Raw genomic sequence first — 16,503 nt, forward strand, 5'->3', positions numbered from 1 at the left:
CAATATTATGCAAACCTCCTAGACCAACTACAGGAAAAGATACGCGAAACAAGGCCTGGTTTGGCAAGGAAAAAGTCATCTTTCATCAGGACAACGCTCCACCACACACAAGTGTTATTGCCATGGCAGAACTTCATGAACTGGGGTACAAATTGTCGCCACATCCACCTTATTCACCTGATTTGGCACCATCAGACATTCATCTATTCCCCAAGCTGAAAATTCTCCTCGGACTCAGATTTTCTACAAGGGAAGAACTGACAGCCGAATTGGAGAGGTATTTTGCAGGCCTGGAGGAATCTCATTTTTGAGATGGGATCAAGGCATTGGAACATCGCTGGACCAAATGCATTAGTCTACAGGGAGACTATGTTGAAAATTAAAAGCAGTTCCACCGAGGTAAGATACTTAATTCTAGTAAATTCCGAGAACTTTTCGAACCACCTACATAAATAAACTCTTATTTAACCCCCAAAGCAGATACAGAAAACTTAGAATTAAAAAGAAAGTTACTTTATTAGCTGACCTTGTCTTTTTATTGATATTTTATTTGGATGAGTGTATCACTGACCAAACTCCGCTATACTATAAATTTCATTTGGGGTTGTATCTATATTACAATGTTCTTTATTTCACAGGTCATCTTGAGGCTATAATTGCTTGTGTTTTGTTTGTCTTTCCTGTTCGTTATTTTCCCAACAGTCTCTTTCTACAAAAAACGCTTTTCTTTCATGGGGGCCTTGGGTAGCAACTTCAGACTGCTCATTCTGTTTTCTCATTTGAGTATTTTAGCAGTAACAAAATCAGGGGGGTACTTACTAATCGTAATTACTTTTACGTAACTGTTGATATTATGATCGTAACTAAATATAATAACTGTTTAACTAATGAATACCCTAATTTAGTAGTCTGTTTGCTATTATGGGCTAGGTATTAGTACTGCAGCTTCTAATCTTGTCAAGTTTGTTTTCAACATCCTGCTCTGCAATGAATGCAAGACTGTCCAAGAGACTGGAATGCGGAACACACAGCCTCAGGTAACAACTGATTGGACAAGCAGATTAAAATCCCAGTCTCAGCTATCACAGATGTGGTCTTCTATATTTTCCCACTTCAACTCCAGCCATCAGCTATCACAGATGAGATCTTCTATGTTTTCCCACTTCAACTACAGCCAAATGTCAAGATGGTAATGACCAGGCCAATTACAAATACATATAATAATACACATATCACAGCAGTACTTATTATCAGTCAGCTGCTAACCAAGACAACTCAAGCACCTTACATGAAGCAAAGCAACAATCTGCCAAAACTTGGAAGCAAGTATTATGAAGTTATACATTGTGAGAAAGTTTCCTCACAAAACAGCACCATGGTCTTGATGGTGTCTACCACAGAAGCATTAAGGATGATTTTTTTTTAAATTCCAACTTGCTTTATGTTGCACAAACATTGATAGGTCTTATGGTGACGATGGGAAAGGAAAGAGCTACGAGTGGGAATGAAGCATCCATAGCCCGGTGTGAAGATGGGAAACCACAGACAAACATCTTCTGGGCTGCCGACAGTGGGACAATAATAAACAGAATGACATGATATAGAATCTCAAAAGGCATCACTGGTAACATCCACAAAATTCTACAAAGTAATATGAAAAGTTATAATGAATGCAAAGTTTTATGAGATGGAATGAATTCTTTTTAAAATACAGCTGCAAATTTGTACACAAGATATGATTTCTAACTACTGATGATTTCTACTATTCAGAATGAGCAACATGAAGGTTTTGGTTCACAAATCCAGAACATCCTATTTCACTCAGTTTTGGTAGCAGATGGAAAGCTCAAATCTGAACACAGCCTGATGCACCTACCACATACCTTCACATCATGCAAAAAAGAGAAGCTCAACATCCATAACATCAATGATTAGCTGCAAAAGAAGTGAGAGAGAAGTCTAGGTATAGACTGCAGGCCTTCAAGGCGTATAGTCTTATCAATAAGAAGAAGACGGTCAAGGTGAAAGGAATCCAACTGAAAAGTTCAGTCAAATGGTTAATACCATTAACCCGGAAGCGCCGTGCGGTACCGTATAGTACCAGTGCGTCTTACTTCAGATTTTCTCATACCGGTACTGATCGTTACCTGTGCCATAAATCTGGCAACTCCGCTTTACATAGTCAAGGAGATACTCCGTACAATGCCTGAAATAAACAGAGCGTTTTATTTTAGTTTTGTCTGCAGCGATAACTACTTGGAATTAGAGACTGCATCGAGAGGAATAAAAATCACTTCCCGCTGAAGATAAGTTGCTTCATTTTCTTTATAAATTTTGACAAATTTTTGTATTATGTGGTTTATCATCTTGAAATATCAATCCATGACTTGAAATAACAAGCAATTGGTCACCATTTCTGTGTCTGCTGTTATGACACTAATTTGTTGGTACAGTATGGTACTGCATGGCGCTTACCATACCTTTCTGCTCCTTTTCTCCTCCTTGCTTTTAAGGGTAATTCTAAAGTAACAATTCATACTGTAGTCAAAAATGATTATTTATGTGTGTCTTACAACTGTATAATTGTAGATTTTAATTTTTTTAAACACTTATAACACACACAGAGATCACAATGTATTGCATCTAATGATGTGTGAACTTCATTTGAGTGGCTTGATGCTTGACATGGTCCTACATGTTATTGAAGAAGAGGATACTGATGCTGAAGCCATATACATTGTACCACCAGAATCTAATGTATTGTCAGATGAAGATAGGGGGTTCTCACAGGTAACCTTATAGGACGTCAAATCTGAGCGCTAGCTGAAGTAGTGTTGAAGCAGCAAATTATGCAAAGGAGTAGAGAAGCTGTCCAATAATTATTCACGGCCCATGAAGAGAGCGAAATCATCACACTGTAAACCAGGCAACTAGATGGCAGATGACCCACAACAGTCCACTTACATCCCAAAGTAACCCCAAAGAAATTAAAATATTTGTTGCCATTTTACTTCTAAGTGGCCATATGCAAGTGCCACCATCAGAATAAGGTAGGTGCAAAATAAATATTACAATACGAGAGGGGGGGATCAAATATAAACAGGATTTCATTTTTCATTTAAATTCATTTATTGAAAAACACAAGACAATTACAATTTATTTTTCCACATAGTATCCAGCTTTGGAAATACATCTGTGCCACAGTGTATAGGCAGCTTTTTGATGCCATCATAAAATGATCAGGGTTGTGTCACCAGCAAGTTGCACACGAAATCTTCCACACTTTCATCATCTTCAAATTGTTGCCCGCCTAGAGCTGCTTTAAGCAGTCCGAACAAATGGAAATTGCAGCGGGATAAGTGCGGACTGTAAGGAGGATGATCAATGATCAAGTGTAGTCCAGTGCATTTCCTGTAGTATGGAGACAGAGCTGCAGTATTGAGCCGCGCATTGTCATGGAGGAGGATGACCTGTCAAGTCAGTTGGTCTCGTCTTTTGCGGCTATATGCAACCCTCGCCAAGTTCAACAGCTTGCAGTAGTAAGCAGCATTGATTGTGCGTTGCTCATGCAAAAAATTAATCAGCAAAATGCCTTACCGATTGAAAAAAAAAAAAAAAAAAACAGTTGCAAGAACCTTGCCAGCCGACAGTCGAGTCCTGGCTATCACTGGTGCTGCCTTCCCTTCCCTCCACCACTCCTTACTGGCTTGTTTGGATTCAGGAGTGTAGTGGTGGACCCATGTTTCATCACAGGCAACGATCCGACTCAAAAATGCATCACCTTCTTCCGCAAACCTTGCTGTAAGCCCCCGACAGACCTCCAAACGTCTCAACTTCAGATTTTCGGTCAAAAGGTGAGGGACCCATCTGGAACACACTTTATGGAACTGTAGGCCATTTGTGATGATTGCTTGACAGCTCCCATAACTGATTCAGACTTGTTCTGCAATTTCTGACACACTCGCCCGTCAATCGTCGTCAATAATGTCTTTAACTGCAAAAATATTTTCATCTGTAATGCTGGTCCAAGGATGGTGATTGTGTTGATGATTTTCGATACATTCTCATCCTTCCTTGAGCTTTTTATGCCAGGCAAACACATGCGCCCTTGGCAATGTTTGATCACCGAACTGTGCAGTCAATCTCTGGCAAATTTCTGCCGCTGTAACTCCTTCGCGAGCAAGAAATTTTATAATTATGCATAGCACAGTGGAGGGGTGCACCTGTGCTCCGACATTGTGAACATTACTGACGAAATGGCGGGAAATATCTAACAGCACGCTCTCCCCACTCGTAGCAGACCCACCTAAGCATAGCAGAAGCGTGGGACCAGTTCTAGCAACTGTTGATGATCAGGAACAAAAAACCTGTTTATATTTGATCAACCTTCATATATATATATATATACACTGACCGACAGAGCAAATGCAACACCAAGAAGGAGTGGTTCGAAAGGGATGACAGTTGGGGAAAAAACAAGAGACGGCACGGACGAATAATTGATGTTTATTTCAAACCGATATGCAGGTTACACGATGCGCACGGCATCGACTCAGTAGGATGTAGGACCACCGCGAGCGGCGATGCACGCAGAAACAAGTCGAGGTACAGAGTCAATAAGAGTGCGGATGGTGTCCTGAGGGATGGTTCTCCATTCTCTGTCAACCATTTGCCACAGTTGGTCATCCGTACGAGGCTGGGGCAGAGTTTGCAAACGGCGTCCAATGAGATCCCACACGTGTTCGATTGGTGAGAGATCCGGAGAGTACGCTGGCCACGGAAGCATCTGTACACCTCGTAGAGCCTGTTGGGAGATGCGAGCAGTGTGTGGGCGGGCATTATCCTGCTGAAACAGAGCATTGGGCAGCCCCTGAAGGTACGGGAGTGCCACCGGCCGCAGCACATGCTGCACGTAGCGGTAGGCATTTAACGTGCCTTGAATATGCACTAGAGGTGACGTGGAATCATACGCATTAGCACCCCAAACCATGATGCCGCGTTGTCTAGCGGTAGGGGGCTCCACAGTTACTGCCGGATTTGACCTTTCTCCACGCCGACGCCACACTCGTCTGCGGTGACTTATCACTGACAGAACAGAAGCGTGACTCATCGGAGAACACGACGTTCCGCCATTCCCTCATCCAAGTCGCTCTAGCCCGGCACCATGCCAGGCGTGCACGTCTATGCTGTGGAGTCAATGGTAGTCTTCTGAGCGGACGCCGGGAGTGCAGGCCTCCTTCAACCAATCGACGGGAAATTGTTCTGGTCGATATTGGAACAGCCAGGGTGTCTTGCACATGCTGAAGAATGGCGGTTGACGTGGCGTGCGGGGCTGCCACCGCTTGGCCGCGGATGCGCCGATCCTCGCGTGCTGACGTCACTCGGGCTGCGCCTGGACCCCTCGCACGTGCCACATGTCCCTGCGCCAACCATCTTCGCCACAGGCGCTGCACCGTGGACACATCCCTATGGGTATCGGCTGCGATTTGACAAAGCGACCAACCTGCCCTTCTCAGCCCGATCACCATACCCCTCGTAAAGTCGTCTGTCTGCTGGAAATGCCTCCGTTGACGGCGGCCTGGCATTCTTAGCTATACACGTGTCCTGTGGCACACGACAACACGTTCTACAATGACTGTCGGCTGAGAAATCACGGTACGAAGTGGGCCATTCGCCAACGCCGTGTCCCATTTATCGTTCGCTACGTGCGCAGCACAGCGGCGCATTTCACATCATGAGCATACTTCAGTGACGTCAGTCTACCCTGCAATTGGCATAAAGTTCTGACCACTCCTTCTTGGTGTTGCATTTGCTCTGTCAGTCAGTGTATATATATATGTACTGGGTGGTATTTTGATTAGAAATTGATTGTTCTCACTTATTTTCTTTTTAGAGTATATGACACCTTGAGATTCAATGGCTTACATCACTATATTGCTCTAACGCCAGCACTGTGTGGCCTCTGGATGCAAATCCCGCGTCCGCACAGAATGCGCCAAGTGTAGTGTGGGCGTTTGTGTAAACTACTTTTTTGACATTCGAAAACTAGTTAAATGTGGAAATGAGTGACTAAATAAAAAACTGAAGCCTCTAATAGTATCGTTCCTAACTTCTAAAAGATATGTCATGTCTGAGCTAATGTTATTTTTTGGAATTCCTCAAGGGATGTCACAAATGAATTTTTTTTTGAAACAGCACATGTCAATAAATCTTAGTTTGGAGATATCCACTTAAAATGTACAGTGTCAGTGACAAGTGCTGTTTCTCCAACAAACTATTATTACCAAGCAGAGCTACTGGGTAAGGCAATGCAGTGACGTGTGTAGTTTCTGCAGAAAACGATAGATCTATACTTAAAGACTGTATTACTTGCCTTAACCCAACTGTGGCAAAATCTTGACATGTGTCGTTTCAAAAAAACCAATTCAAATGAACATATAAATATTGTTTGTTCTTGTGTTTATTGCTAAGTAATTTGTAAGTGATATTCTGTAACAATATTAAGCATTAAATTTCATGATATTCTAACGAGGTAACAATTTTTGTTTCACTCAAAAGCTATGTCAAGTGCCGTGCAGTACCATATAGTACCAGGCCCCCATTCAGAAACCAACTGTCCAATTTTGTGAAAAATGATTTTTAAATGTTTTCTATAATGTGAATGCTGGGAATATTAAATTAAAAAAATAATTCAAAACTCAGGCGTTCCTGGGTTAATTCACATTCCAAACCATTTACTAAACAATGTCACAATTCAAAAATAATGAAAATTAGCAACTTCATTCAGAAAAAGATGCCAAAATATAACAAATTAATTCAACTACTGGCCCAAGGAGGTGGGTGGAGGGGCAAAATGCACACTTGTTTATCGTGACTATTGATATTGTGATTACAACCAAAGGACCTTCAGTTTACATGGAATCTAAACCACATGGGTGTGACTTTTCATTTCAAATATCCCAAATGCATTGGCCAGGAATCAAACCACAGCCACTTTGGTAAGAATGGGGAAGTGGGCCAGGGAAGTGTGAAAAATAGTTAAAATGTAACACACTCTCCTGAAAAAATACTCCCAGTACAAGGATTTGTTTCCAACTTCGTTGATAAACTATATATGTTGTGAACAATACCTTCCATCAATAACTATGATTTGATCTCCTGGTTCAAGGCTCATTTTCTCAGGCTCCTCATATTTCTGTAATGCCTTCATGACAGAAGGATATGACTTCGCAAAGTAATCTTTCAAACCAGTAAAATGTGGACGTTCAGCTGGATCCCTTGCCCAACACTGGAACATAAAGAAAAAATGTGCCACTGAAGGTAAATAAACCAACAATTGCTTGGAGAGAAACAAAATATGAAATTTCAAAGAAACCTAATCATCAGAAGAGAGAGAGAGAGAGAGAGAGAGAGAGAGAGAGAGAGAGAGAGAGAGAGAGAGAGTGAAAAAAAGAAAAAAAACTATGCAGATATACACACAAGAAATGGACAAGATAATAGATTGTGGTTGGGTTCGTCAAGTCTTTTCCTTATTTGTGAACAAGAAGTAATAGCCCAGTGACCTAGTAAGAGATCATGAGAGTATAGTGAGACAGAATTATTCTCCATCATGGTATGATTTAACATATTTCATCTCATCACCTTGAGCTTTGGAAACTAACCAGTATTAGAGTCATGAGACTTTTTAATTTCATGAACTGTATTCATTCACTTATACCAGCACTGTAGATTTTATTCACATATTAAAAACTTGCATCCCTGATGTTCTCTTCACACGCTTCTTGGAGTAGTTCATTACCATCCTTCAAGCGATACAATAATACCGAAGTTGTTGCCCACTGCTGTCATGATCATCACCTTTTCTTTGTTCCAGCAAGCAGGGTGCAGGGCTACACGAGTCTATTCCAGTCTGTTTTGTTGATCCACAGCTGTACCATTTTCTTGACCTAATATTGACATCTCCAGGCATGCAAACTTTCAAACGTAAAAAAAAAAATTACGAAATTTTTTGCGGCATATCCCAACAGGTTACAACAAATTGTAGTGGTTCAAATCCTGTTACAAGCTTTTATCTGTATTATTATTATTATTGTTATTATTTGTATTATTATTGTATCTGTATTATTATTACTATTATTGTAACTATTATTATTGTTCGATTCAATTCTATAATTTGATTTTGCTATGTATTAATTAATTAATTATCGGCTGCTTTATTGTATTTAATTTATTAAGTATATATACACTGACTGACAGAGCAAATGCAACACCAAGAAGGAGTGGTCAGAACTTTATGCCAATTGTAGGGTAGACTGACGTCACTGAGGTATGCTCATGATGTGAAATGCGCCGCTGTGCTGCGCACGTAGCAAACGATAAATGGGACACGGCGTTGGCGAATGGCCCACTTCGTACCGGGATTTCTCAGCCGACAGTCATTGTAGAACGTGTTGTCGTGTGCCACAGGACACGTGTATAGCTAAGAATGCCAGGCCGCCGTCAAAGGAGGCATTTCCAGCAGACAGACGACTTTACGAGGGGTATGGTGATCGGGCTGAGAAGGGCAGGTTGGTCGCTTCGTCAAATCGCAGCCGATACCCATAGGGATGTGTCCACGGTGCAGCGCCTGTGGCGAAGATGGTTGGCGCAGGGACATGTGGCACGTGCGAGGGGTCCAGGCGCAGCCCGAGTGACGTCAGCACGCGAGGATCGGCGCATCCGCGGCCAAGCGGTGGCAGCCCCGCACGCCACGTCAACCGCCATTCTTCAGCATGTGCAAGACACCCTGGCTGTTCCAATATCGACCAGAACAATTTCCCGTCGATTGGTTGAAGGAGGCCTGCACTCCCGGCGTCCGCTCAGAAGACTACCATTGACTCCACAGCATAGACGTGCACGCCTGGCATGGTGCCGGGCTAGAGCGACTTGGATGAGGGAATGGCGGAACGTCGTGTTCTTCGATGAGTCACGCTTCTGTTCTGTCAGTGATAGTCACCGCAGACGAGTGTGGCGTCGGCGTGGAGAAAGGTCAAATCCGGCAGTAACTGTGGAGCGCCCTACCGCTAGACAACGCGGCATCATGGTTTGGGGCGCTATTGCGTATGATTCCACGTCACCTCTAGTGCGTATTCAAGGCACGTTAAATGCCCACCGCTACGTGCAGCATGTGCTGCGGCCGGTGGCACTCCCGTACCTTCAGGGGCTGCCCAATGCTCTGTTCCAGCAGGATAATGCCCGCCCACACACTGCTCGCATCTCCCAACAGGCTCTACGAGGTGTACAGATGCTTCCGTGGCCAGCGTACTCTCCGGATCTCTCACCAATCGAACACGTGTGGGATCTCATTGGACGCCGTTTGCAAACTCTGCCCCAGCCTCGTACGGACGACCAACTGTGGCAAATGGTTGACAGAGAATGGAGAACCATCCCTCAGGACACCATCCGCACTCTTATTGACTCTGTACCTTGACGTGTTTCTGCGTGCATCGCCGCTCGCGGTGGTCCTACATCCTACTGAGTCGATGCCGTGCGCATTGTGTAACCTGCATATCGGTTTGAAATAAACATCAATTATTCATCCGTGCCGTCTCTGTTTTTTCCCCAACTTTCATCCCTTTCGAACCACTCCTTCTTGGTGTTGTATTTGCTCTGTCAGTCAGTGTATATATATATATATATATTTGTATGTTAGCATCGAAATAATGAAGAGTGAGACTTACTGCCTAATATCAGATATGGTTATATTATTTGGGATACCACTTTTAAAACATTACAATATATGGTGCAATACTGTTACAGTAACTGTCGAGTCATTGCTCTGTCATTGTATGCATTTAGACTATGAGATAATATTCAGGGAGTTCCTACTTTGCCTGAGGCTATTTCATCACAGTCTGTAACACTTGAGAGCTGGGTGGGAGTGACATGTACTCTTTGAGAGATAATGTGGGTGTGACAACTAGTGTCTATGTATAGAGTTGAATCCTATAGTGGCAGTGGAGTTGGAAGGATTGTGAGGCCACAGTTGGTCAGGGAGTGAGTTGGAAGGAGAGGTTGGCCATGAAGGGTTGTAGTCAGATGGGTGGAGCCTTGGTCGATGGATAGTCATTTGGAGCGTGAGACCACAGTTGGTCAGTCAGTCGGTTGAAGACAGAACAGTGACATGGATAAATCGTTGTCAATGACCAAATTGATGATATGTTTGGAGTGTTTCATGTATCTGTTCCATCGAGTTCTTGCGTCAGTTCGGCGATAGCCGAATACTGAGTCATTGTAATGCAGACTAACAGTTATCAGTGAATTACTTGTCAAGTCGATTGTGACGTGTGAATAAAATTTCAAGCAATGCTATATCTTGTTTGTGAAACTAAGAGGATACATCACCAAATTAGGTTTGAGATACCTACAGCTGATACCAATTCAAAGGAATACATCGTAATAACACTCGAAGTGTTGAAGGTACTGTTAAGTGAACCAGTGAGGGTTAAATTTCTTGTACAACTTTTAAATGTCCGGTCAAGAGGACTTCAAATTTGATGCCTGGAGTTTCTTTCCGTTGTAATTTCAAAATTTTATATTATCGCAACAAGTCTTGCAATTTCAATTATGAATTTAAAGAATATATTTTGTTTAGTGTAAAATACAATTAACTGTTTTATTTCAATAGTAGATCAGATAAACTCAAATTTTAATGGGGAAACCAAACTTCAATGTCCTTTTCCCAGAACCTACGTTATGGTGCCAAAGTAAGCTTATTACCTCACACCCTAGAGATATTCAACATTCTATTATTGTTACATTTATTTGTAGCTGGCGCCCATCAACAATCGAATGTGTAAGTAATCAGGTAAATGGGAGTACAGAGTTCGACGATTGACTATTTTATTTCTTGAATATATTAATTCAGTTTCACATTTTTAATTAAGAGAGCAACCACAACATCATTGATGACATAACTTTGAAGGATATTTAACAAATTATACTGCTCAATTATGTAATTTTTCTTATTTATGAATGAATTTATTTATTTGTAAATAAAGCCTCCATGGCTCAGGCGGCAGCCCACTGGCCTCTCACCGCTGGGTTCCGTGGTTCAAACCCTGGTCACTCCATGCAAGATTTGTGCTGGACAAAGCAGAGGCAGGACAGGTTTTTCTCCAGGTACTCCAGTTTTCCCTGTCATCTTTCATTCCACCAACACTCTCCAATATCATTTCATTTCACGTGTCATTCATTAATCATTGCCCCAGAGGAGTGTTACATGCTTCGGCATGGTCGAATGACTGGAAACAGGCTGTGGATTTGCATTTATTTGTAAATACTGAAGTATTGCATGTAAATTATAAATACTGAAGTACTGCATGTATCTTGAGCTTTACAACACGACTCATCATTGAAACTCTTCATAAATTTCTGAACTAGATTTATGCTCAAAGCACCGGCCTTGTTGAACGTGTTTTAAGGTTTAATTTTTTCCAGAATTCTTTTTCAGGAAGCTTTGATTTGAACTGAGTGTTTGTTCATGTACACATGCTAAAAAAGTACTATCATATGATTTAAAAAAAGTACTCTCACAGTCGGCACTGCTATGTGGAAATGATAAAATAGAAAACATCACGTTAGAGATGCTGTCATATTTAAGAACACCACTAGCTGATTGCATCCGTCTTGACATTGTCCACTGAACAATTCTCCCCAGCTACTGGGATTTTCAAAAATAACAGGAATATTAAATCAGTTCTTAAAATTGGGAGATACCGTAAGTCTCTGCGATCAGGAGAGAAGGAGGGAGGAAGGACCAAAAATAGGGAGCCTCCCACTTGAATTGAGGAGTTGGCATGTCTCCATTTCTCTTAGTAAAATCTCACCAGATTTGTTTTCCCAAACATAATTGGAATTACACTAAGATATTTGCCAAGACAATCTTTCAAAGTGCATTCTAGTCGTCTTATCAACTGTTCAGATCTCATATTTACTACAAAGAACTTTCCCAATCTCCTAGAGGCAAGAATAGAGAAACATCATTTCATTTGAGACGTGACTACTTGTCTGATGTGATCAATATCTCGTTTTCCCATTAATCAAAGTTGATGCTACACCTTCTCCAATTGTACATTAGGAAAGATAAATTTTAATTCAGATTAATCAATTTTCAAAAAGTAAGATCATTCAGATTGATCAAAAGTAAATTAGAAAGCATCAGATCTAATTCAGAAATGACAGCTGTAATTCAGAAGGCATCAACTGTACTTTAAAATGCATGAACCTTAGTTCAAAATATTGTTTTTTGAATCTTTACAATGAAACACAGCCTCCCGTAAGTCCAACCCCTTGTCCACGTAGTGGGAGGTGGGCAACGGCATGAAGTAAGGGATTGCCTGCAGGGGTGATGTACAGCGGAGACTGTGTGTGCCCAATGACCGCTATGGTAGCTGTGAAGGCCCTACAGGAACCCTGAAAAGTGACGGCTAACAGGGCTTTGGCGAAGTCCTCAATGGCAGATGCGGTGGAAAAAGAGACTTTTGGAGCGGCAAAGCTGGCAGACGAGGCAACCCTCTTCCCGTGGGGTTTAAAGAAACAAGGGGAACCACTGTCTTGTGGTGAAGAGGGACCTTCAAAAGCTAAGGGAGACAACCCCTACAGAAAATAGCAGGCTTGGAGGCTTAGGTGGCAGTCTCACCACCAAGCTCGGGTTGCTGTGGGTTAATAACTCTCACAGCCTTAAATATAAACTATTAAAGAAACACAATGAAAAAGACACAAATTTTTGCCAGGACACTAACTACCTCAAAATAGACGAGTCTTCGCTCTTGAACTCCAAGATCTGCAACCTCAGGTACTATGAGATAACTCTTCACATAGGATTTTACTTTCGACTATATCATCTCAATGAGATTAAGCATTGGCTGGAGACAACTGCGTTGTTTCAATATCATCAAACACTGTTTCCAATTTCGGGTAGCAGGGTGCATTATCACTAGGGAGCGGATTTTTATGTAATTACATATTTTTTTTGCGCAAGTTTTAACGCAAGTTACGAAGTTCATTATTCCTATTGTACATCCCCAACTGTAAAAACTGAATCTTATTTCAAAAAAACCCCATATTTTCAAAAATGTTTTATGTAAATACATATTTTAAGAATATCTATAATAAGCACATAAATCGCCATTATTTGTTGATCAATAAAATTTAAAATGCTTCTGTGTTATAAAACAATGCTCATATTTTCATTTTACGATTACAGTATTGTTTACAGTGTATTTAACATAATGTATCTGAATGTTTCGACTATTTATGGATTTCCCTCCATAAGTTCTAAAACTTGCTGGTCACTAGCTACGTCGTTACATTTAGACAGCAATTTAATTTGCTGCACAAAATGTTTGCTTGCATGATGTCATTCCAACTTTATGAGTCAGCCCTCTCAGGTTTTTTTATAGAATATCAGCGAAAGGCAATCACGGAGAGATAAGGTGACGTAATTCCGTTACGACATGGGAGACTCGGAAGAATATTGCCCCACCATTAGGTAGTGGAATTTCATCACTCCTAAGAGCAAGGTTAGCTGTTCGGGTCCATATATCATTCCCGTGGTCGTGTAATTTTGTATGGATTTATAAGAAATATTTCATTCAGTGTCCGCTGCTATTCTTTTTATTGAAACAGTGATTCACAATAAATGCGTGTGTCGTAACCTGCAAAATAATGCCAAAAGAGAAGTCGAGTACAAGGTCGCGTCTTCAACAATATGTAGTGGAATTTAAAAGCATTTTCACTACCAATGGAAAAGTATTATTTTGCCAACCGTGTGGTAAAACAGTATGTGCAGATCAACGTTCTCAAGTAATCCAGCATTTGTCTGGAAATAAGCATACTGCGGCTGCTTCGCGTGTGCGTTCGCGACAATTATTAATAGCTGAACCAGCTACTTCAAATGCAGGCCCATCTAAATATTCCCAGTATTATTTAGATGTGTGCAGAGCATTTGTTTGCGCCGACATTCCTCTTAGTAAAATAAATAATCCGAGACTGAGAAATTTCCTAACAAAGTGCATTAATTTTGAGCCTCCAGATGAATCCACATTAAGGAAAAACTATATCCCAAAATGTTACGAAGAAACTTTACAGAGAATTCGGGCAGTATATGATAGCGAAAAACTGTGGGTGAGCATTGACGAAACCACTGATTCAAGTGGCAGAAAAGTAGGAAATGTTGTAGTTGGTGTGTTGAAGAATGACAAACTGCTTGCGAACATTCTTATTTGCTAGCGTGTAAAGAAATGCTTGCTGCAAACCACGTCACTGTAGCTAGGTTATTCAATGAAGCCATGCACTTACTTTGGCCAAAAGGTATAAAATACAACCATGTATTGCTTTTCCTTACTGACAGTGCAGCTTACATGAAAAAGGCAGCCGAAGGCCTATCTGTGAGCTTTCTGAAAAAGATACACGTAACTTGCGTTGTTCATGCTCTACACAGGTTATGTGAAACTGTGCGGGCTCAGTATCCTCAAGTGGATAAATTAGTGTCTAATGGCAAAAAAGTCTTCGTAAAGTCACCCTCAAGAATCAATCTCTTTAAAGAGAAAAACCCAGATCTTGCGCTTCCTCCTCTGCCTATTGTTACGCGGTGGGGTACCTGGCTTAGCGCTGTTGTATACTACGCAGACAATTTCGAAAGTTTTGCATCCGTTGTGAACGTGCTAGATAAAAACGACGCGTCATCAATTGAGATTCTTCAAGAGATACTAAAAGACAGCTCTTTGAAAAATGATTTGGCGTTTATATCTGCCAATCTAAGCTTCTTGTGTAAAACAATAGACATACTTGAAAAATCCACTAACCTGTTGTCCGAAACAGTGAAGGAAGTGCGCGCTGTTGAAAATAAATTAGATTCACTCCCGGCTTCGCAGGTACAGGGACTGTTAAAGGTCAAATATCAAAATTTGTTCAGGAAAAACAGAGGATTTCAAACAATGTGCCAAATTTCTAATGTATTAGAGGGTGCTCATGTTGGCGAAATTGATGGCGTTATTGTTGGTGACATTCCTCTCTTTAACTATGCTCGTCTGACTTCCTGTGATGTGGAGCGATCGTTTTCGCAGTATAAGGCATTCTTTAGAGATAATCGGCATGCATTTGTGATGGACAATTTGGAGATGACCTTTGTTGTTCACTGCAATTCTGAGACTACTTCTAGCAACTAATATTCCAGCGTGTGATGGGTGAGTACGAACTGGTACTATTTTTTCAAAGATGATAGGTTGCTTTTGCCATATTTAAGCAAATCATTACCTTAAAAAAATAACCATTCATAATATCTACTCTGGAATATCAAAAATTAATATACCATACAGCACGTTTCCATACACAGACATCATTTTGCCTTAAGGAGCAAGTTTGGTAGCACCATATTCTAATACAAAACATTATACTTATTTACTTCTTGAGCGCGAGTAGTTATGTGATATTTAAAGGAAAATAATTTCAATTTTTTATCACATATTTTAAAGTTTATCAGCACATAAAAAAAAATATTTTTCACATTTTTAGCACATAAAAATCCGCTCCCTAATTATCACACACTACCACTAAGTCATTTAGCAGGTTGCCCACCTGTTGCAAATGACGCAAAAGGCTTGCCATTGAAGCTTTTGATGACAACTATGAATGAGCTCCTCCTCCTCTCCATCGTCACAATATCTACCGCTAAAACTGCTCCAATGAGGTGAACATTTAGGCCTCTTGCTGGAGTCATTTGCTGGACACCTCTGAAACTGGCATGGGCCCGGCGCTTGTTCGCCAACGAAACAAATTAAAATTAAGTATTTCATTTTGGTTCCATGTTGATGTCACTGAACATGTACTACACAAAGAACAATTTTAAGACTCCAGTGATTCGCTTGCCAGAATGTGTGATTCCACAACTTGATACATACCCTGTCTACTCATAGATTTTAATGATTCATACACTAGTTTCCCATAGATTTTATTCCATTGTTCTTTTATTATTTAGTGATAGTGATTTCATAATGATAATATTACCTGAAGATGTCCAATAATTGGATGAAATATGTACTAGTACTTGCTGTAAGATAATTTTATCTGAATATATGTCCGGCTCCATGGCTAAGTGGTTAGAGTGCTGGCCTTGGTCACAGGGGTCCTGGGTTCGATTCCCAGCAGGGTCAGAAATTTTAACCATAATTGGTTAATTTTGCTGGCACGGGGGCTGGGTGTATGTCGTCTTCATCATTTCATCCTCATCACGACGTGCAGGTCGCTTACGGGCGTCAAATCAAAAGACTGGCGAGCTGAACTTGTCCTCGGACACTCCCGGCAATAAAAGCCATACGCCATTTCATCTGAATATATGATGAATTGGTGAAACTTTTACATTTGCATTTGTACATGTTTAGTTTGATCTATTCAAACAATTTATTTATCCAGCTGAATATGTTTTTGCTGGGCTGAGTGGCTCAGACGGCTGAGGCGCTTGCC

General features: G+C 41.1%; 1 protein-coding gene across 3 annotated transcripts in view; it reads right to left on the reverse strand.

The window, feature by feature from the left end:
- Ack (activated Cdc42 kinase) overlaps positions 1–16,503 on the reverse strand; it is a 366,870-nt gene that overhangs the window by 130,035 nt on the left and 220,332 nt on the right. For all 3 annotated transcript variants that reach the window (XM_067139427.2, XM_067139425.2, XM_067139426.2), the window contains exon 9: positions 7,131–7,288. In XM_067139427.2, coding sequence (XP_066995528.1) covers positions 7,131–7,288 — 158 coding nt within the window. The remainder of the gene's footprint in view (positions 1–7,130; positions 7,289–16,503) is intronic.

Source organism: Anabrus simplex, chromosome 2 (genome assembly GCF_040414725.1).
Source record: "Anabrus simplex isolate iqAnaSimp1 chromosome 2, ASM4041472v1, whole genome shotgun sequence".
Classification (NCBI taxonomy): domain Eukaryota; kingdom Metazoa; phylum Arthropoda; class Insecta; order Orthoptera; family Tettigoniidae; genus Anabrus; species Anabrus simplex.